The sequence below is a fragment of the Babylonia areolata genome, chromosome 3, assembly GCF_041734735.1.
Source record: "Babylonia areolata isolate BAREFJ2019XMU chromosome 3, ASM4173473v1, whole genome shotgun sequence".
Classification (NCBI taxonomy): domain Eukaryota; kingdom Metazoa; phylum Mollusca; class Gastropoda; order Neogastropoda; family Buccinidae; genus Babylonia; species Babylonia areolata.
This window is the reverse complement of record NC_134878.1, coordinates 30,364,372-30,388,310: the sequence shown is the minus strand read 5'-3', so window position 1 is coordinate 30,388,310 and position 23,939 is coordinate 30,364,372. Positions and strand designations below refer to the sequence as shown.

Here is a 23,939-nt window from a genome sequence, read left to right as displayed (position 1 = left end):
TCTTTTCTCTTTATATAAGCAGGTGACACACTTGAGCAATAATGGTCCCATATTTATCATCAGCTTATAATAATATAAATGACTTAAAAATTACAAAAGTAAAGGCTGGTTTTTCCAAATGCTCCACAACTCACTGTCACTGTCTCAAAGCAAGAACAAATAGGTTCCCAAATGCTCAACAGCTCACAATACTATCAACAAGAGTTTCAAAGTATTTATTGCTTTGCCACATAAAAGTTAGTGTTTGTTCTGTTTTGTATTTTCTAATGGATGTAGGGCATTGTGTTCAAATAACACTGTAGTCCAGTGATCCGGTTTGTGAAGTTTTGTCATCTACAAAGACCAGGCCTGGGAAACTGGATGATGGGTATATAACTTTTTCTTTTTTTTAAATTAAAAAACATAATCTCAGCATTCAACAAATGTTTTTCACTGGGAAAGGTGTATGGAAAAGAAAAAGGGTAATCCTTTGCTGGGCATTTAATCTTTTCCTCTTACAATCAATACACCCCCAGTCAATAACAAGAACACTAAGCCAGTCTTAACAACAATCTCAAATTGTTTATCTCAACGTCATATTATCTACAAATTTCTGAAACTATCATTTATTATTTCAACCACTAATTCTACAATTTTAACAAAATGATGCATTGCACACCCACTTAGCTAGCTCCAAAGTATTCATAACACACCTCCTGTCTAGATCTCACTGCCCAACAGTAACACTAAATCTGCATAGTGGAACAGCCACAGAGTGAACAGTGTTGGGAACACACTCTGAGGTCCATGAAGTGTGACCTTGACCCGAAGGCTAAAGCTCACACAGATCCACACAGAGACCGTCAAGCAAGGATACATGGTGTGGTCATTCTGCCACAGTGCAACACCAACATCTTGTGCTACACCTTCCTTACAAACAGCACATACTAGAAAAAAAAAAAAAAAAAATTCAAGGAAAGATCAAAATGATCACGTATCAATATCAGTATTTAATTCTTTAAAGATCCCAAATTTCTCTACCATTTCATTCAAGATAAGATCATTCTTCTAAGAGCCCAACTTCAGCCATAAAAATATGACGACTTTGTACACAAACTAAAAAGCATGTTGTGATAGACAGTTTGAACTTACACAATGACTTAACTTTCCCTGTCGATGGGTTTTGCATATCCATGTTTCCACATTCCTGAAGACAAACTTTGGAAACCATACACAACTGAGTGTGACTTGTACCTCTTTCACCAAACTGTTTTCAATATCAAACCTGCTAACTCGAAGATGATTACCAAAAAATGGTCAAACTGACTTGAAGAGAGAGGTAAGATGAATCAGTTTGGAAAAGGTGTGTTTACAATCAATGTGTGCTATGGCTTGGAGTGAACATGGTGTGAGAGATAATGGTGTAAGTGTGCAACATGCAAAGGTTGGGGCATATTCCTCCACACTAAAACTACACTTGAACACATACTGCTACATGAACAATATCTGAGTATTTAATAGAGTTAAAAATTCGTTGTTATATATCAGCCACTCTTTCAGCATAATAAACTTGCAAGATTGAATCAAGCAGTGTAACAGACTAAATCCTGTATCCTGACATAGAAAAGAAAAAAACAAAACAAAAAAAACCCAAAATGGAGAACACTTACCACCACAACTGGGATAAAATTATTGTTTTCATGCACATGCATAAGAACTAACTTGTGCTTAAGGCATACATGAGACCTTTTTTTTTCTTTTTTCTTTATCCCCTCCTCCCTAGAATTATAGCAGAAAAAGCCATTTGTTAATCACAGTACAGAAATATAGTTATCAGTCTAGTACAGAAATACAATTATCAGTCTGTCTTTTATTTTCTCTGGCTTCTGGCTTTCAGTGTTGAATTACAACACCTTGCAGTCTTCCTTAGTAAGTGCCCATAGCACATGAGACTGGATGATCACCTCTTGGTTACACTGATGTGTCCCAGCCATACACACAGCACTAATTAAACACTGTCCATGCATTCTTATAAAGGACTATTTGTGTACAGATTCTGATTCATATACCAGTAAAATCCCATCAACAAGGTGGATTCTTTTTCTTGCTATTAGCAAGTATATATCAAGTGCAAATGCCAGAAGGAACCCGCTGAAATGGATGTAAGAAGGAACCTTATGATGCAAGAAGAACCCTAAAGCTGTGGGTATAAGGAGAAACCTAAGGAAGTGGATGTAAGGAGGAACCCATGGGACTGGATCGAAGCACTGAACTGGATGCATGAAGGAACCCAAAGAACAGAGTCAGGATTCAAGAAGGGACCGATGGAACAGGGGGCAATATGAACCTCTGGAACTGACAAAACCTCTCATCATAACTTTCACAAACTCCAACATTAGGCTGTTGGACTGTTGACCAGAAATCATGCTCGTCCATGAAAACCATGCTGCACTGTCCAATGAATAATCAACAAGTGGCGAGTCAAAGAGGCATGCAAGGCTTCATTTGGATTACGAAAGAAAAACGAATCAGGCACAGTAAGTGCTGCGAATACAAATGGCACCAGCAATATTGCTGAACCATTGCTTTGACTGAACAATGCTATTGTCTCCATGAGAACCAGAGTGAGCATCTAGAAAAGGCTGATTAACCAGTGGCTGCAAAAAGTTTGCCATGGACACTTTAAAGATGACAAACTGATACACAGGCAGTGCAGTTTTGCAGTGTGACTCTTCCTTAGATATCAAAATGCTTATCATTTATTTGAAAAGAAACACCAACCCAAAACTGTAGCACTGGCACTTGTTTGTCCAAGCCAGCTGTCACAATGTAGCAGGAAATATTTCACTGTCTTGAACGAACTACAGCCAGTCTTGATGCTACCTGAAAAGCAAAACTATCTAACTGCAGGTCACATTTACCATAACAGGTTGGCATGATAACAGGAGTATCATGCTGACAGACACACAAACACATTGCACACATTTCAGTTTCATGCTTAACTTCCCCACTGTCCACCACAAAGACCATCATCTCAAGGTCAGTGCTGAACTGATATAAATCAAATGGTATATATAAGTTTAATAAATAATATATATAAGACCTGGAAAAATATGAGTGGGGAGAAAAAGCAGACTTTTTTTTTTTTTTTTTTTTTTTAAATAAATCATATTGTAGATAACAGGGATATATAAAAAAAAAAAATACAGACAATGTACAAGTAACAGGTTTCACTGAATAATAATAATAATTTAAAAAAGGAAAAACATTGTCCCTGATGTCAGGCTCATGAAGACCTGAGAAGCCAAAAAGACTGAAGACAATGATGGAAGGAAAACCCTGACGACAAGTGGCAGTGATTGGCAAGCACCACGAGATCAGATGCCCATTACGGAAATTAGTGGACTTGTCATCAGTGATATAGTGTCTCCTGACAGGCGTTCTCGACTGCCACCCCCATCTCCTGAAACAGCCAAGACAGCAACATCACAAGCATGAAAATCAAATATCAATCATACACAACTGAACAAAAAAGTAACATTTTGTCTGATTGCTCATCACTGACGCATTTCATACAGCAAGTCCTGCAAAATTCTGGTTCCGCTCAAAAGAATGGAGAACATCTTTGTGTGTTGCTCGATAATGTTCAAGATTTGACCATGATCCAATCAGCCCTATCAGCAGTTTGTTAGAATTTTGTATGTTCATTTCTATATGTGGTGGTTTTAACAGCTCAATAATTGGGGGCGGAAGTCCAACATCTGCAGATCATCATTTTCACATAATCAAGACTTATATGATTTAGATCATACAATGGGAAGTAAATGTGTGTGACTCACTATCTTGACATCACTTATCAAATACTTCATTTTCTGACAATGCATGGCATATGCATTTCTAATTCTAGACATACACAACTTAGTACACAAAGAAAAATAAATAGGTATAGAAGAATTACTTTCTACTTGTTTCCTTCATAAACACATGGTCATGTGAGACAATTAATGAGAAGAATATACCCATATACCAGAGTTTTCTCATATTTCATGCATATAATGGGAATGAATCTTTAGATCCAAAGTCTAAATCTAACTGCAGCCACGTCTGTTTATTGCTGCATTACTGGCTGATCAATGCAATTCCACCTTAATGCAGTCTGAGGCACAAGTTTTTGTTGTACTGCACTTCAGTGCTACAAAGTGATTCTTGCGAAAAGTGACAAGGCAGGGATGGAGATCATGCACACACGTGTGTATGTGCGTGCATGTGTGTGTGCGCGTGCGTGCATTGTTTTCAATACAAGCCTCTGTGTGTGTGCATGTGCGTGTGTGTGTACACGCGCGTGTGTTTAGTGTGTGCATGTGTGTATGCAGGCATACAATACAAACACCATTACCTCCACCAGCAGGGCCTTGTCCAGCTGGTATCTGTGGTTGTAGATATTGCAGCTCAGCACACTGTACAGATGCTGCAGTCTTTCCACAGTGAAGCCCTCAGTGCGCTGCACCACCTTGTTAAGGAGCTGCACCAGCTGCTCCTTGTCCACCACCACCTGCCCCACCTCCACCTCCAGGGCTGCCAGGGCGCTCATCTGCAGGGGGTTCTGGGTGCGCGACCGCGTGCGGGCAAAGGAAGCTACACAGGCAAATGCTGAATATATCAAAGAGTTAGATCATCAAAGGCTTAGTTTCAGTTTTTCAAGGTGTCACTGTGTTCAGACAAACCCATATATATATATATATATATATATACTATACACCTGGTTGGCAGATGCCTGAGTGACATAACCCAACATGTTAGTCAGGTCTTGAGTGCATGCATATAAATATTAATATTGTGTACCTATTAGTGGACTTCTGCAGAATTTTGCTGGAGGAGAACACTAACGTTACCATGGGTTCTTTTTCAGTGTGTCAAGTGCATGCTGTACTCAGTACCTTAGTTTATCGTCTCATCCTAAAAACTAGACGCTCAGTTCGATTTTCAAATCAAACTTGTGAGAAAGGATGAGATCAGGATTCAAACCAGACCTTCACAGACACTGTACAGGCAGATAAAGTGTCTTAATCATTCTGCTACTCTCCTCCATCAAATCATCAAAAGTTTAGAAATCCAGAGCATAATACTAAAACCATAAAATGTATCACATAAAATTCACCCTTCCTCCTAATTTTTGTACTGATGTATTATATTACTAATTTTTGTCACAACAGATTTCCAGAGCATAATATTTAAGGCCATAAAATGTGTCACATAAAATTCACCCTTCCTCCTAATTTTTGCACTGATGTATTGCTAATTTCTGTCCTAACAGATTTCTCTGTGTGAAATTCAAGCTGCTCTCCCCAGGCAGAGTGTATTGCTACACTGAGAACGCCACCCTTTTTTTTTTGGTATTTTTTCCTGCAAGCAGTTTTTTTTGTTTTCCTATCGAAACGGATTTTTCTTCAGAATTTTGCCAGGGACACCCCTTTTGTTGCTGTGGGTTCTTTTACATGCACTAAGTGCATGCTGTACACGGGACATTGGTTTATCGTCTCATCCGACTGACTAGCGTCCTGACCACCACTCAAGGTCTAGTGGAGGCTGAGAAAATACTGGTGACTGTGCCGTGATTCGAACCTGTGCACTCAGATTCTCTCGCTTCCTAGGCAGATGTCTTACCTCTAGGCCATCACTCCACTGTTCTTTTGCTGTCAAGCAGTAATCATGGATATTTGACTGAGTTTTACATGAATGAATGTGTGCACAAGTTTTGGTTGGGTAAAGATCAATCATTATTCTTATCAGTGCATGAGTGATAGAGAGGAAGAAGGAATGGTCAATGGATTGTGCATGCATACACACAAGATAAGATAGCTGGGCTATTGGCAGAGAAATGTAAGGATTTTGCATGTTCATAAAATATTTGTTCATCTGGAATATAACTTTCCTCCCCCAACATCCACATTTTTCTTTCAATCTTTTCTACAATGTGTGAAAGACCTATTACTTTCGACTTCAAACTGGACATATTTCCTGCCCACTGATTGGTAAAGTATGAGCAACAAAGAGTGAATACACATGTCACATACCTGATGCTGATGTACTTGCAGCTGTGCTACTTTCCACTTGCTCATGACCCTCAGTCTGAAAACAATCATAACCATGTCTCATCAGAAATAAACAAACAAATAAATACTGAATGTGACTGACACTTATCACTGAAAGGAGGAGTTTGTATTATACTCCATGTTTGGTGATACATATACTTACCATGTCAAACTGATGCAAACTAGGCCTATCAGTTTGCTCTGCTTGGCCAAATTTCGCGCGGCTAACAATGAAACAGTGAAAATTATGCTGGTCACCATCTGGCTTGGGAACAAGTTAGGAATTTCTGAATCTGCCAGCCAGGTGGATACCAGGCATATCAAATGATATCTGTGTTGGTAGACTGCAACTCACATTTGCTTTAAATCCTGCATCAGTTTGACATGGTACAGTATATGACACCAAAAAGAGGAGTTTGTATTATACTCCATGTTTGGTGATACATATACTTACCATGTCAAACTTGAATTCCCACCCGTCCGTCCCCGCGTCTCTGCCATGGTTCTCATGGGGCATTTTCTTGATGGCCACGAAATGATTCAGCGCTTGTAGCTTTTAAAAGCATTTGATTGGATATGAGCGGAGCAGGCAAGACGGGTGGTCTTTTCACTGTTAGCCGCGCAAAATTTGGCCAAGCAGAGCAAACTGATAGGCCTAGTTTCCATCAGTTTGACATGGTACAGTATATGACACCAAATTGATTATTTAGAGAAGATGACAAAGAGAGAGAGAGAGAGAGAGAGAGAGAGAGAGAGAGAGAGAGAGAGAGAGAGAAAGAAATTGATGACATACTTGACTTTTTTTCTACTGGCTGCCAAATTTGATGTATACATGTCAATAGATAATCAATATAAAAACCAACACTGCCATCCTTTTTGAAGAAATTACAATATACATACAACACCAAAGAAAATATCCACAGACAGATGATTTGCACTAGTTTTTGCAAAAGAGTGGATTCCATTATTACAATGGTAAGTGTGGGTTTATGTTTGTGTATACGCAAACATGTATATGTGTATGTGTGTATGTACTGCGTGTGTGTATGCATATTATATACATACTGAAGATGGTCTACCTACATGTTAGGGTGAAAACTTTCACGTATAACTAAAAGCCCACTTGTACATGTATACAAGTGAATGTGAGTTGCAGTCCACTAACACAGATATCATTTGATATGCCTGGTATCCAACTGGCTGACAGATTCAGAAATTCCAAACTTGTTCCCAAGCCAGATGGTGACCAACATAATTTTCACTGTGAAGGACAAGTGAGCTAGCCCCGGCACCACTTACATTTTTGTCAGTCTTGTTCAACACAGCTCTTTTCAAACCAAAGCTTTCATTTCATTCTGCAATTAGCACTCTCTTTACACTCTTTCCAATACACAACCAGATATATATGCCTTTTCTGACTGTCACATTAAACTGACCCGATCACATGTTTGTTCTACTTACCGTGCCATTGTTGCGGTTGCTGTTGTTGTGGTCCAAGCTGTCTCGGGAGTCTCCATTGCTCTCACTGCTGATGCCACTGTCTGTGGCCACCACCATCAGTTCCATGTCAAGACTGCGGGCAACAGCCAACCTGCTGGGCTTACCGCTCTCGTCCCCAGGTTTCTCCTGAAGGCTGGCTGCACCTTTCTGTTTGGACTGCTCCTTGGAGCTGCTGCACTCCTGCTGCTGTGACCCTGGAATGTTGTCAGTGCTGTTGAGAGTCCTGGCCATGTTTGCATTGGCTGGATTGGCAGCTGACACAGGAGACTCTTCATGCTGGGTCCTCTGCACACTGTCCCATCCCTCTGGCTGCTTTGTGTTTGGGCTGGATTCCGTGTCCATCGATTCTTCATCACTGATAACATCCACATCCGACACATGACTCACCATGTCCGGTCTGTGGGCTGCGGTGGAATGGTGTCGCCTGCGCCGACGTGTTGCCAACCATGGGCATTTCTTCCTCATGCTGGCTTTCTTACTGGCATGACTGGACGAGTGTTTGGAGTCACTGCTGCCTTTGGGGTTTTTCCCTGAGAGAACGGGAGTAGATCCTTTGCCAGAAGTGCTGGGGCACATGCAGTCTGCCTGAGCAGCAGCAGATTCTGCATGTTTGTCAGTCACACTGGAACTCTCCGCAGATGAGTTCTGACTGTTCACTTTCTTGCTGCCTTCTTCGGCTTTCACACCCTCATCCATTTGATGTCCCGATTCTTCAGCAACAACCTGTTCTTTTTCAACAGACTCCTGGTCCTTGCCCAAGAGAGACTTTTCCACCTGGGCAGTCTTCTCCACAACTTCCAGAGGGAGGGTGCGGTCAGCATCCAGGCCACGCACGCGACGGCTGTAGCGACATCCTTCAGGGATAGCTGATTGGACAGGCTGGGGAGCAGCGTTCTTCACTAGTTCAGGACTGCCAGACAGGGCTGGATACTTCCCAGGAGGCCGAGTGTGGTAAAAAGCAGGAACATTCTTGGAAGAATCTGCACCTAAATAGAAAGAAGAGGATAAATAAAAGGTGTCCTATAAAAGCATCACTCAACAGTTATATGACAACAGTTCCTGATTCTGTCACATACTGAACGATAAAAGCAAGGCCTTCAAGGATCATATGTGACATCATCATAAAACACAGGAATTATGTATGAAAAGAAGAAAAAAAGAACAATGTAAAGATTTTCAACTTGCAACAGGACTTTTTTTTTTTTTTATTTTTTTTTTACCATAATCAATCATTGTGCCAAGTTGGAAGAAAAACCCAACCTCTATCAAACTAATTTTTTTCTTCCATTCTGCCATATTGTGACCTTGAACTCCTTACCTAGACTTTTAATTGGATTTTTTTTCTGCCATGACCAATCACTGAACCAAATCTGATGAAACCCTCGTCTTTTCTGAACACACAAGCTTTTCCTATTATCATCAGTATACCTTTTCCTGACCTTCACCTTTCATAGGGATCATGCCTGTCATGGGCAGGTCTCTGGATACTGACATGGGAAAAAATCTGACAATGCACTTCTACTGAACAAGACAGTTGAACTACAAAATAAAAACTTGACAAAAATGTCCATAAACCAAAAATTACCAAACATCATTCAGGCATATTCTTCACAGGCAATCATAGTTGCACGAGTGCAAAATCACAATTACTATGTCCAAACTGTCAGAGTGGGCAGATTCCCCAATGCTGTACCTACCCCTGCTCTTCCTGGATTGAGCAATCTCCTGGCAGACCCGTTCAAACTCTGGATCCAGCTCTGCCTTCAGCAGGGCCTGAGCCATGTCTCGCAGAGCACATGCACGGTGGCGTATTCCACGATCTGCACAGTCATGGAAATAAACAAATTCATACTCATGATGTCATCAAGAGCTGATGACAATGAACTTGAAACAATCTTTACTCATGAACAGAATAAAAATGCAAGCTTTCTAGATTCATATGCAACCCTGATGTGACTTTGTTCCCTCAATTGCTTAGGTGACCAGGAATCCTGGTTAGAATAATGTTGTAACCTTAGTTTTAAAGTTGTGTATTATCTGTCAACTGTGATTAGTGGAGGATGATTAATTTTTCGGCCAGTGAGAGCCAAAAGAGCAGATGTTTCTGAGGTTAGATTTGTGAACTAGTTTCAGAGCCAGAACCAGGGCAGTGAGATCAGCTGTATAGACGATAAAGAGAGGCAAAGGTGTGGGGGGGAAGGGAAAGAGAAAGAAAGAGCAAGAGTGTGTGCCAGACCCCCACCCCCCCCAAAGGACAGTAGACTTAGAACAATTCCTTTTGAGCAATTTTTTTTTAAAACCAATATCTACCATTATGCCAGAATCAGGTTATTTGGTATCTACTGTTCTTCCCACTCCACTCCCAAAATATCACTTTTGAAGTGCACCCAGGCATAAAAGACAGTGTTCACACACATTGGGTTAGTTAACATAGGAACCAAAATTTAACAATTCCCAGTTCTTCAATGATCTCACCATTGATCTAAAAGTTGAGGACAGGTCATTATTTAATGACTATCCTTTTAATAACTGAAGAGTGCATGATGTTCTCTCTCTAGATAAAACATAACTTCAACAGAAAGTCTGCAATCAGATCTAGACCTAAACTTTGGTCAGCACCCAGCTTTACACGTAAAACGTATTTCAGGGATGTGACGGGGACTGAAATGAAAAATCCTGTTGTTGGAAGGGTTCTTAGGCAACGGGAGGTTTGGGGGGCACCCTCCCCCCTCTCCCCCGCAGCTGACAAAAAAAATGGTTTGCCACCTCAAAACCAAGCAGGAATCACCATTGTTTCTTTATTCTATAGTTGTTTTGTTTTTCTTTTTTTGTGAGTGTATTCATTTGCACACACACACACAAAAACACAAAATAAAGAAGAAAAAAAAAACAAAAAAAAAAACATGTCAGGCCAAAAATCTTGGAGCAATCATGGTGTTTGTCTGAAAATAAGGGGTGGGGGTGGGGGCATTTGGCAATATCATCAGAGGATCAAGTTTGGAAATTAACAAAAAGCAATCTTAATATACACATATATTATCAATCAAATCAGTTTAATATCATATAAAATATATGGAAAACTGGCTTGTGGGTGACAGGGCAACATAAGACAGTACAACTTTAAAATACTTAAAACAACATGCATTAGTTCTTTCTCTCTCACTTACTCTCCAACTTCTCCTCCGACCCCTCCAGTCACAGTCTTCCATCCCCACCCCACCCCACTCCCCTTTAATCACCCCATACTTAGCATCACAACAGCTGTTGTCTGTAACATGTCATATAAGTCTCACCCACTGCCCCATCATCTCCTTTGATTTGCACAGATCTCAGGAGTAGATTGGGGCTTTTCGTCAGTCAGTCACACCCAAATGACTGACAATTTTTTTCTTCTTTTCTAAATAAATAAACGGAAAAGTGCATTTATGTGTTTTCACGTAGCTCTCATATCCCTGAGATTCAAAGCATGGATCTTAGGCTTCAGCTGTTGCTGCCTTACCTGTTGGACCTCTGTCAGGGTTGTACTCAAGAGCGTTACTGCAGATGAGGAAGATATCATCAAGGAAGGCACTGGCGGTGTTGTATTTATGGAGGTCTATTTTGGACATCATGGTGGACAGGTCCATGGGATTCTTGATTATATCATAGTAATCCGGCACCTGAAACAGACATTAACCATCCAAATGACTATCAAATTTGACAGATACTTTCAGGCATAAGATTAAGAAACTGTGACTCAAGTCTGAAATGTGGAGGTCTGGGGGCAGTAGATAGCCCCGGGTGAGGGTCCAGGGGGCACTGCCCCTGGTGGGGTCTGGGGGCCCTCTAAAACTGAAGGTTTTTCTCTGTATCAAAATATAAAATCTGCACTCAAGGATCATCAATCCATCTGTGCCATCTCAACCCACAGAACAAAATCAGCCTGATTTTTCCTCAACTGAAGTGTTTGTGCTTATCAACCTGTAAAAATCAGCTTTGGGGACATCATGGTTCTCAAAATCTTTACCATCTGATGTCTTCATTTTTGGGTAAAGAACTTTAAGACAGAGACAGATGTTTTTAAGATCTGTATGTGTTTGTGTGTGCGTGTGTGTCTGTGTATGTGTGAAAGTAATGGTATGATGGTGTGTTTGTGCGCACCTCTGTGTTGTGTTGTGTTGTGTTGTGTTGTGTTGCGTTGTGTGTGTGTGTGTGTGTGTGTGTGTGTGTGTGTGTGTGTGTTGTGTTGTGTTGTGTTGTGTTGTGTGTGTGACACATGGGAAATGTGTGTGTGGGTGTGTATGTGTAGTTCCCTGTCAAAATTAGGTTTAAGTGTGGAAAATTTTGTGTGTTTACACGCGTGCGCGAAGACAGGAGTGATTCACGCAGTGCTCTGATGGTGTGTTTTTTTATTTATATCTTGGAGCCAAGTACCGTTTTGATCAAATCTCGACTGATCCTTTCCAATTCACATGCAAAGTGAACTTAAGAAACTGGAATCTCTCGGTTTGATCGAAGTAACATATTTCACTCAGATCTAAGTAACAATGATTGAAGAGTTCATCGGATAAACACATATGAGAAATGGGCCGTTGTGGGGACGTAAGAATGTGGCGTTTTTGGTTCTTGTTTTTTTGTTGTTGTTGTTGCTGTTGTATGAGAAACATTGGCAGTGTCTCAGTTTGATGTTGCCCTTCTTTCGTAAGAACATGTAGGCATTTATTTTCATAAATCTTGAGTTTACTTAGCCCCTCAGCTGGCTGCTACAGAGATCCCGTCAGCTGACACATGCACTGTGCGTGTGGCTGCACCACATACTAACAGACCATAACTGGGTGCTGTTTGTATTGTGTGTGTGGGTTTGCGGGGCCACTTAACAGGAAAGGCTGGGAGGTGGTGAAAACGAGGGAAGTTGAATGAGCTGGGTGGACTCCCAAAAGTGTTCATTAATGGTATTAGTCAGATCACTGTGACTGGTGTGAAGCTGCACCAATCAGTCCTCATTGGTCAGGCATCCAAGGTTTCACCCCAATCCCCTCAAAACCCTATTTTCTCAATGGGATTTGGACAAATCATGAGATGACCCATCTCAGCTTTCCTTGGTCTGAAATTCAACTATAATCAAACAAATCTCATGCCGGACTTTTGAGTACTGTCAATTCCGTTGCATGGTTTTTATGTATATGTAACTCCTTGATAGTCCCTCCTTTTAACACAAAGTAATACAGCAACAGAGCCCAGGTAAATGTAATCAAGTTTCATTACCTCCTCCACATCCACTGGTTTGGTGAAGATGGTGAATTTCTTCTCTCTGCCCAACTTGCTCAGGATGTCTCGCAGGAAGATGCGCAGCTCTCTCAGGGTGTCTTCCTCCTGGTCATACAGCATCTTCTGTTCTTTGTCAGTCAGCTTCCGGGGCTCTGGCGGTGGGGCTTTGGCCAGCTGTTCCAACACTCGGTGAGCTGTGCAAAGATACAGCAGATAGTTATCACATGCCTTCACAATATCTACCTACAAGTACAATATAAACAAGTCCCAGATGGGAGGGAAAAGGACACAAAAAATGATCAAATCAAAGCATTACAAAAGTCTCAAATCATGCCACAGCCACTTTGTGCCCAAACCCCATTCAAAATTGTATTTATCTACAATGTGATCACTGCATTCTGACATGCATGACCCATTCCATCATCTATCTGATACTCGTCAATTTGTTTTCAGGGTTTTCCAAATAATTCTCTTTCCATATGTCAAACCCTTTACAAATTGCTGGGATTCTTTTCATTTTTAGGAAGCAAATGGTATTTTTTACTTTCCTTGATACTGAATGTTAACCATTTACACTTTAACTTAATAAAAGACACTGTTAAAGGCTTGCAACTTAAAACTAACCAACCAAAGTCACACTGGTTAGCTGTTTTGTCTTAGAAATCACGCATCATCAAAATATAAATGAACTGGGAAATAATGCAGTGCATTAAATCATAGACAAATGAATAAGTCAGGCTATTTCCACACAGTCACTGGTAAATATACAGGAGTGCAAGTGGAAACTGAGCTGAGGTTGGTAATTGGGACAAAAGCAGAAAATCAAAGCTATGCTTCCAAACTGGAACAAGAGGCAAAGCCTTCAGGACTCACTTGTGCTTCACACTTTATCCAGTAAAGGAATCACGAGGAGAGAAAAAAAAAAAGAGATTAAATTTTTTTTTTGAAAAGTGCTCTGTATTAAATATAATATATAAAATAAACTTGGGAATTTTTTTTTTTTTTAATTTTTTTTTAAAAGGGCATGCAAGCGGGATAGAAACACGCATGTTCAGTTCTGATGCACGCAGACTAATCCCGAAGGCTGTGGCACATCTGATGTCAAATGCCTTAATTTAAAACTTCATGCGATAAATAGATGTGATTATAATGGACGTAATAACGCCATTTAAATCATGTTTTTTGCGTGTTTTATTATATCTTGATTATTCTTTTATTTTGGAAGTAAAGGAGATGCTGCCATCTCCTTCAACCACATCACAACACACTGTACATCTCTAGATCTGCACAAATCAGTCTACAACGGGCTGAAAAAAAAAAACAATCGATTCAATTTTTCTTTTATATTCATTCCAGACAATTCAGTGTCCACTTTAGAATATTTATATGCAGTAAACATGTCGATGGTGTTGTTTGTATCACTGTCAGTGTTCTGTCCAGAATTTGTGTTTCTTTCCTTTTGACTGAGAACAAGAAACATGAGGTCATGTCGTCTTCAAACACAACCTTCCTCGTTGTCAGCCAAAGTCAGTGGAAAGCAGTTTTTAGAATTTTCAGATTTCAGAACACATCTCAACGAAATAGACTTGTTAATGATTTGGAAATGCAGCTTAATTCGGGAGACTTACAATCTGTTATTGGTATCACTGTGAAGATTTTTTTTCATACTAAGTTTAAGCCAATTTTGGTATTGGCAAAGTATTTCCAGAGAAAATGGCAGTTTAACACGGACACACACAACACCGAGTTAAAACATAGACTCACTTTGTTTACACAAGTGAGTCAAAAATGGAATATTTTCAAACTTTCAAACTAAAGACGTCAACATGAATTTGAGACTAAACACTATCATTCCATATAATACTTTCCTCATACTTCCATTTAAAACCAAAAAATTCCCAAGGAGAGCAGAGTCCAAGATTACTTGTACTGATATTACACCTGTTATTTATCATGTTCATGCCTATTGCAACTTTCCTTATCTATCTGGAAACAAACACCAATCCAAAAATTTTTCATTCTGGAATTCTGACATTCACACCCCTATTAAGGGAAACACAGTACATGCACCAAATTGATTTCATTAACATAAAACTGATGCGGAGAAGGAAGACAAGACAAAATGTTCAAGTCCTTGTCAGGTTCATGCTTACATTCATGAGTCACAAATAAAGAACTTATGGTAAATGACATGTCAAACAGTGATACAGATATCATAACATATGATGGAACCAGACAGCATGCACACACATGTACAAAAAGTGGTGGGGAGCGTTGAAGAGTTAAGATAGAAAGAGCAAGAGCAAGCAAGTGTGAGCACAACTAAAGTGTTCTCTGCCAGGCAAAATATTTGTATCATTCAATGCGAAAATTTCTTGGAATGAATGTAATGAAGACCATGCTTTAAACAAATGCTCTGAAATTTTGAACATAACTTCAACTGCATGACCATGCTCAAACACTACCTCTGGGATGCCATGGTATCTGTGACAACGCATTATTAAACTGCAGCCAATGATCAAATATATCCCCTTGCTCACAGGATTCCAATTTTTTGTTGTACGGAGATCGTCGTGAGGGATATCGCTTGATAGGATGGCTTAGCAGCTGATGATAAATGGGCGTATTCAGGGTAAGAAAACTGGAGGCAGAATAGTTGCTGTTTAAATGAGCTCTTTGTCTTTGACTGATGATACTATGTGTTATTCTTCCTCTTGACTGCACTGGGGTGGCTATTTTTCTTGCTGAAGAACTAGGTTTTGAAATGATTTTACGTAAATTGTAAACACAAGGCTGACGGTGGATAAACAATGGCTTTTTAGTATCTTCACATGACCTCGGCTTCTGAACAGCTTTACTTTCTCCATATGACCTAGGCTTTTGAACAGCTTTACTTTTCCCAGTCACATCAGTCTGATGCTGAAACTGTCTTTCCAGACCTGATGGCAACCTAGGAAGGATCACCAATGGCTGACACTTTGCTGAAATGGAGCCTTCTCCTCCAGACCCCTGAACCCCACCAAGGGTGGAGTTCTGGGCAGAATTCTTATCACAAATCTTGGTGTGCTTGCTTCTTGGTTTTGCAGTGTAGTGTTTCCCACGGTTTGACACTTCACACATTTCAGTCATGGTGGAAACATCAGAAATCAATTTCCACTCTTCACACATATTTGTCTTCCTCCTTTTGTGTTCTTGTGGGAAGAACCAAGAAGTGCCAGCATGAGATCTCTCTGAAAAACCATAATCTCTTCTTTCAATGTTACCCACAGATGTAAGATGAAAAGCCAGTTCGCCAATTAAAAACAAAATTATGATGTCATTACTGTTATATATAGAAGAGAGGACTGGGGATGCTATCTAAGGACAAAATGGTATTGACTGCCCAATGCTCTCGATACAAATTTTATTAACACTGTCGCATGCTTGTTCAGTAACACAAAAAATGTGTAGGCTTTCACAACACTTTTTTTTTCTGGTTTCATTTCATGGCATGATATATTTTTTCAAATAGCATCATCTTGTAACCCTAACATTTGATCTTTGACTCTCAAGGGGAAAAATAATCTTTCAAGTGACTGGGGTGTCCATCTGATGAATGAGAAAATCTGTTAAGTACCAAGCTAGTACCAAGTCTCATGAATATTTGATGCAAGTCCCAAACTCTACTTTGCTGACAAACACTGTTGTGTTGATAAACCTTAGAAGTCAGTTCAGTTCAACTAATGCTCTCCCAATGGCGAATCACTGTCTCAAGTCAACAAACACTGGATGCAAGACCCATGTTCTATGGTGCTTCTAAACTTGTTCTGTTCTGCCAAATCATGACTTTGATCTTTGGCCCCTGTGCTTGACTGTCAATACTTTTAGTTCTCCTCATGATCAATCACCATTTCCTATCTATGACTTTGGATGCAAGATCAAAGTTCTACTGTGATCATGTCTTTTTTCCAGAATGCTGTGCAGAAACATTGACTTTTATTCCCCATTTCATGTGCTAAAAGTTTACCACAGACATACATGGCCCAAAACATAGACGGTAAAGACAGCATGACAGCACCGACTCAAATCATTGTTTTACAGATCAGCGTCAAAACTAAAAATCATTATTACTTGACACACCAACGAAGATATCTTTTCTCTAGGTCAACATGGGTTTCATTGTTTCTCACCTGCTTTTCTGTGAGTGGGTGGAGGCTGAACCGTCCGGCATATAATGAGATCATGGAAGAACGCTTTGCGCTCTTCCTTTGTAGGACTGTCCACCTCAACCACTTCTCCACTTGACACGCTGAACAACATTTTCAACTGTGGACAAAAAAATAATCACTTATAACCATGAGCCTTTCCAGTTCTATCATTTTAAATAGCATTCATTTCTTGTCGTACATTTCCCCTCAAATGTTTTGAAACCGACTCCAAGCTGTCAACACAAAACTGCCACACCACCTCATCCTTTAGCCCCTCGGTGAGTATCTGAATACAGACAAAAGCAAGTCTCCCGAACTTGTGTTGTTTGTATACTCAACAATAATAAAAAAAATCTTCCTAGAGGGAACTGAACCTAAACCATCACTGAAGTTCAAGGGGAAGTGGGGTGGTAGAGAGAATCCCCCTATCAGTTGGGTCTCAGATGGGTGTGACACCTGGGTGGTTAAGTGCTGGACGGCTGGTTTATGAAGGGTGGAGATTTTCCCTATCCCCAAGGACAACAGATGCGCTAGTGCCTGAACCCCCTTCGTATGGGGGTGGGGGGTTGGAGGGTGCGTGCTAGGCCTTGCATTGGGCGATGCCTCTTGCAGAGATAAGGGGGCAAAACCTCCATAAACTGAAGACCTTTTAAAAGAACAGTGTGTGAAAAGTACGTCTAAATTGCAGGGTACAGTTTGAAGCTGAATCAAAAACATGGTTTAAAAGTATTTAGAAGGCTCGTCTGCTATCAAAAATTTCATCTAAAAAAAAAAAAAAAAGAGTACTGAAAAGGTGCATGGTGAATCACTGAATTGGTAAGATAGATATATATATCAATATCAACTGCCCTCTTTCATGATTGATTAAAAGTTTTTCCACTTTCTAAGTGTACTTGATTAAGATTCAGATCCATGCGCGCAACTGTGATTTCCATAGTGTATCTAATTCAAATTCAGTTCCATGCATGCAACTGTGGTTTTCTTAGTGTATTTAATTCAGATTCAGATCCATGTGTGCAACTGTGAAGAAAAGTACCGGATTGGGTTGTGTTTTCAAACAGGTTCTCTCAAGCATACAGTTCACCGCAATCAAGTAAGAATCCAAACCATGTAGAAAAACGGAGTGAGTCCAATCAACGGAAAACGAACCAATCACAAATACATGTACCTCTTGATTTTCTCAACAGATTTACATGAATCTCATGACAGACCCCTGGGACTCTCAGATTCACAGATTTTCTCATCCCTGGTTCATGGGTCAGGGAAACAAGAACAAACTTGGCATATTCTCTCCTCTATCCCACTGAAAATAGAATATAAATGCCTACATGGCGGAGGTAAGATCAGTTGTAAAAGTCCACTTGTGCATATGAGTGAACATGGGAGCCGCAGCCCATGAACACAGAAGAGTTAGGGCTTATACTGAGGATCTCTCATTTCCAGAATGCATACCCTGTATTACAAATCCCTAAACAAAACATTACGAAGTAAATGAATTGTGAGAGTGCTCGAACAGTTCCTTTTATCAGAATTTTCATCAAAGCAACATCTGTATTAGTACAAATAAATACAAGTTTGTACACAGGACCATATTTTATAAGATGCGTGATAGGAACAAACACTTATTGGTGAAATGTCATTCAGGCAAAAAATACACACACACACATTAAAAATAAATCTGCAATGGAACATCTTTTACAGGTAAGACTATAAAAGGAAGAAAAGAAAAAAATACCTGATCATCAAGATCCACGTAAGCCGATTCACTGGTGGCCAGCATGAGGATGGGAGTGGAGGGACTCAGGCTGCGAATCAAGGTCAGAAAGGTCACCCGCATACTGTCGCTGACCACACCCCATAACTCATTGACGTATGGGATGTAGATGATGCTGGGAGCTGTGCGCTTGGCCTCATGGAATACCTGTCAGCCATTATAATTTTTTTTGGATTTGCAGTTTTAGAAAAGAGTCTTTCAGACCGCAAAGGCCCCCAAATACCTCTCAGTATTTTAACCCCAGTTTTCAGTAGTTTTATGGAAGTTTTCAGAAGTATGGAAATGGTGGCATTTCCACTTTAATACACTCTTCATGTTATCTTTCTTGTACTAACCAAGACGTGATTTAGAGCTAATTGTCAAACACAAGTGAAGTTTTCAGTAATCACATACAGATACCAATCTCCAAAGACAAAAAAAGGAGCATGCGACAAAATCACCAACACAAAATGGCTGACTTCAGTAACCATAATTTATTTTATTCAAGACAGCTTTCCCTTCCCCTCTCTCTTAGTTTTTATCTGTATGCAGAGATAAGATTCCAAAATTGTGAAATTTACCGAAACAGGCGAGGGGAACTTGCGGACTGCATTAGGAGAGCAAAGTTGGTAATGTGTTATATCCATTAACACAGAGAGAGAGAGAGAGAGAGAGAGAGCGCATCTCTGAGCGCACGCACACACATATCTGTGTGTGTGTGTGTGTGTGTGTGTGTGTGTTTGTGTTCAATTCAACCCTGTGCGTGTGGTGAAAGAGGGGCGAGGATAGAGAGAAAGTGTGTGTGTATGCCTGACACAGAGACAGAGGCAGTATAATGCTTTGTATTTTTTCAATGCAGCTCTGTGTGTGTGTGTGTGTGTGTGTGTGTGTGTGTGTGTGTGTCTGAGAGAGTGTATGTGCATATGTATGTTCTTTTCAATTCAGCTGTGTGTGTGTGTGTGTGTGTGTGTGTGTGTGTGTGTGTGTGTGTGTGTGTGTGTGTGCTGAAAAGAAGGACAAGGATGGGGAGAGAGTGTGTGTGTGACTGTGAGAGAGAGAGAGAGAGAGAGAGAGAGAGAGAGAGAGAGTTTATATGCTTTTTGTTTTGTTTCAATGCAACTCTGTGTGTGTGTGTGTGTGTGTGTGTGTGTGTGTGTGTGTTTGAGAGACAGAGATAGAGTGTGTGTGTGTGTGTGTGTGTTTTCAATTCAGCTCTGTGTGTGCGTGTGCATGTGTGTGCATGCGTGCGTGTGTTTGTGTTTGAGAGAGAGACAGAGAGAGAGAGAGAGAGAGAGTGAGTGTGCGTGTGTGCGCGTTTTTCAACTCAGCTATATGTGTGTGCGTGTGTGAGAAAGAGTGTGTGTGTATGTGTGTGTTTTCAATTCAGCTGTCTGTGTGTGTGTGTGTGTACACGTGCGTATGTGTGTGTGTGTGTGTACGCGCGTGTATACGTGTATGTGTGCGCGTATGTGTAATGTGTGTAAACATGGTAAACCGTGTTTGCACATTTGCCAGAGTGTGTGTGTGTGTGTGTGTGTGTGTGTGTGTGTGTGTGTGTGTGTGTGTGTGTGTGTGTGTGTGTGTGTGTCCACACTGTTCCCTTTGACATGGATAGATGGCCCAGTTCAGTAAACCCTTTGTCTTCTCCTCTCTCTTTCTCTTGTTTTTAAAAATCAATTATCATCAAGTATCAAAAGGAAATTTCAGTTAGAAAGACAGACGTAATGGTTTGTAGCAACAGACCTGACTGCCAAAAACATGCTAAAAATACATACATTAATATTTAAAGAAAAGAAAAACCTTGCTGACAGGTTTTTCTGAGACATGCAGTATCTTTTTTTCTTTTTTTTAAGAGAAAAAAAAGGAGAATAAAATCATGCTAAGTATAATCCAGGTACTCACGTTGGCACAAGCTTCCTCTGGCATTTTGGCCGAAGCGGCAAAGAGAGTGGCGGAGTTGAGGGTGTGCACCGGTAGATGTTCCATGAGGTGAAGAGCAGCCGGTGCCAGATGAACACTCTGCCCCTGTCCTGACCTGCCCGACACCAGCATGCGGGGCCGGAACACTGCAGGCAGGTTGTTGGTGCTCCTGACAAAAGATAACCCACACCAAGCAATTACTGTCACACTGCAGTATAACCCTAATAAAAGTAAACCTCCTATCTATCATCACCTGCTCATTCAGCAGTAATCAGCTGATTTAAAGCTCTTTCATTGAGCACGCAAAGTATGAATAGGTGCACCCCCCGCCCATCTCCCCTGCCTTTTCTAAACTGTTGACGCACCTCAGAAAGTATCAACCTTTTACTGTATTGTCCACACAACACAATTTCTGCCAGAGAGCCAAGGCAGTTACTTTCTAATGATTAATGCATACTACTTCTACAATTGTAGCAAAATCAAACAGAAACGGACTTGCCACAAAGTTGCTGTTTCAATCACCACAAAGTTACTTGTGGAAAAAGTGGCAAATATTTGCAGCTTTGCTGAATGAACAAAGGGTCAAGCAGATGTACTCATGGCCCTTGGGTCTTCACAGGGATGGAGATTGCGCACACTGGCGCTTACATGTATATGTGCATGTGTGCGTGCGTTTTTGTGAGTGCGTGTGTGTGTGTGTGCGCACATGCTTACATGTGTGTGCACGCGTGTGTGTGTGTGCGTGTATGTGTGGGTAATTTGCTTTTCAGAGATATGGACATGTGACATGTAAGGATTGTCTTCTGTCATGATCGACATTTTGACAACTGCGGGCTTGACTTCAATCGATCCTTTGGAAATCTGTGACTTAAATTCTGGCGCTCTGACAGGTCTCTCTCCTCTCAAAGCCTGAAGTCTTCACTACGGGGTCTACAAATGATGCTTTCAAGTCAAGAGTACTCCTGTTTTCATTTTTAACAGGTCATTAGCAAACAATATAGAACTCCCCCCACTGCCACCCCCTCACCCCCAGAAAACGGACGGTCTGTTTTTGAATAAATCTAATAACTGATTTTCCATGTCCAGACAGAAGGGTTGGACCCATGGATCTGAGAACCATCAGTCTTTTTAAGTAAAACTTTTAAGTTCAATTGCTTACGTCGCAGAAGTTAAGAAAGAAACGGAGGCACTGGGAAGCTGGCTGTGAGACCTGTTGCCTCTCAAAGCAGGCACGAAGATAGAGGGAGCATTCTCTTCTTCATCCACTGGAAGATCAATTATCAGGCCTGTTGTATCAGCACTGGTACTGGCACCACCTGCACAAACAACTTCCATATGAGGAAGAGCCTTAACTTCACAGAACTCCTCTTTTTCTCAACCTCTGTGCATGTGTGGTATGGTGTGTGTGTGGTATGTTATAGTTTGGTGTGGTGTGTTTTGGCGTGCGTGCGTGCGTGCATGCGCGCACACTAGTGTGTGTGTGTGACTACTAGTATGTAGAGAAGATGTGTTTAAGTTTGCTGTGTTATGACAGACACAGAAAATACAACATCATCATTGCTAAACTTTATTCTGCAATGTTGAAACACTGATCTATGCTGACTGCTAGGGATAGCAAATGTTCACATTATGGTCCAGTTAATACAAAGGAAAAAGTAGAAAAAAAAAAGTAATACAGTACAGCACAAAGACATCAGATCTACAGTATAACTGTCAATGCGTTAGTCTAGCACCATTGTTTTCAGGAAAGTACTTTCAAATTTTCCGGTTGTTAAATCTCTTAAAATTTCCTAAAATACCATGACAGCATAATGATTGTTTTCAGGAAAGTACTTTCAAATTTTCCGGTTGTTAAATCTCTTAAAATTTCCTAAAATACCATAACAGCATAATGTGCAAATCTCTTTCATTCCATTCTTCAATATATACAGGAAGATGACCAAATGCACAACATAATGTTATCCAAGTCAATACATGCAAGTTGGGTTATGGAAACACAAACATGCCCCACAAACAAGGTATGGCTATCAAATGACGAAATAAAAATGGTCATGCAAGTAAAAGTGCGCCTGTACGTATTTTGATCAAATCTCGATTTTACTTAATGGACCACACCACACTCTTGTATAACATCAATGATGTAAAAGCATAAACTGCACAGAAATCTCTCACTCGACGCATGCACAATGGAAAGAAACTGCAGGTATTCTGAACGCTCACTCACTTGAATGTCTAAATATTGGGCAGCTCCTTTCAGTGGCATGCTCCATGATGTGGATGATTTCTTAAGCAAAATGTTCTAAGTTTCAAAGCCAACCTCAATCGAGGAGAATGGTGGGAAAGTAAAAAGTTAATTGGTACTGTATTCCGCCACAATACAGCAAGCAACAATGCCTTTGTGTAAATGTACCTCATCATGAGCACACTGTCAAGATTTCACGAACTATACCCAGTCATGCATTCTCAGCATGCATATACCATCAGTAACAACGCACTACCTTGCTGGGACTTTGCTGATGCTGCTCCGCCAGTCAGCTTAGAGTATGGGAAGCGTGCAGCCAGCGCTTTCTCCAGTTTGGTCAAGGCACGTGTCAGGAGGGGCCGGACTGAGGCCTCCAAAGTGGAGGCAGGGTTAGGCACTGCCCGCTGGGCAGCAGGCACAATGTTGAGGATGGCCTGAGCAAAGTCTGAAGCACTCAACGTGATGGACGACACATCCAGCTGCAGCTTGTCTGAGGTGGTGTAGATCTGAGGGTAACGGCGCCGGAGGGCATTCTGGGTTGCTTCTGTCACAAGGCATTTGAGGTCGGCTCCACAGTAACCTGCACACAACAAAACATTGGTTAATTAAGTGGTCTTGTGTGTTTGCCTCTCTACCCCACCTTACAGATGGTCAACCAGATGCAGTTGCAAATAATGGCCCTATTCCCACAATTAAATAAAATACAGTCAAGGGTGTGATTTTCAAACACACTGAACATCCGCCTTCCCACTCCTCAACTCCATCTGTCTCTGAACCAAATAGTCTATGATTATTTACAATGATTCTCTCTAGGTCTTACAGAAGGGAAGTAAGTAATTCCAGAGTTTTCAAAATAATGAACATGATACATTCTCTCTAGGTCCTCCACAAAGGAGATGAATATTACCAGTTTTCTTAATATTTTATCATGATACATTGTTTATATCTCCTCCATAAGGCTGGCACTGTGATGGCCTTTTTGTCCTTTGTGATCCCTGTGATGGGTTGCAAAAGCAATC

General features: G+C 40.7%; 1 protein-coding gene across 1 annotated transcript in view; it reads right to left on the bottom strand.

Moving 5' to 3' along the window:
- The window catches only part of LOC143280281 (uncharacterized), an 89,570-nt gene that overhangs the window by 47,874 nt on the left and 17,757 nt on the right, over window positions 1–23,939 (bottom strand). Inside the window, exons 14-25 of the mRNA XM_076584911.1 lie at window positions 23,177–23,500; window positions 21,838–21,994; window positions 20,661–20,847; window positions 18,741–18,926; window positions 16,988–17,123; window positions 12,816–13,012; window positions 11,071–11,230; window positions 9,269–9,391; window positions 7,533–8,557; window positions 6,054–6,108; window positions 4,376–4,614; window positions 3,415–3,442 (exon numbers count right to left, since the gene is read on the bottom strand). Coding sequence (XP_076441026.1) covers window positions 3,415–3,442; window positions 4,376–4,614; window positions 6,054–6,108; window positions 7,533–8,557; window positions 9,269–9,391; window positions 11,071–11,230; window positions 12,816–13,012; window positions 16,988–17,123; window positions 18,741–18,926; window positions 20,661–20,847; window positions 21,838–21,994; window positions 23,177–23,500 — 2,817 coding nt within the window. The remainder of the gene's footprint in view (window positions 1–3,414; window positions 3,443–4,375; window positions 4,615–6,053; window positions 6,109–7,532; window positions 8,558–9,268; window positions 9,392–11,070; window positions 11,231–12,815; window positions 13,013–16,987; window positions 17,124–18,740; window positions 18,927–20,660; window positions 20,848–21,837; window positions 21,995–23,176; window positions 23,501–23,939) is intronic.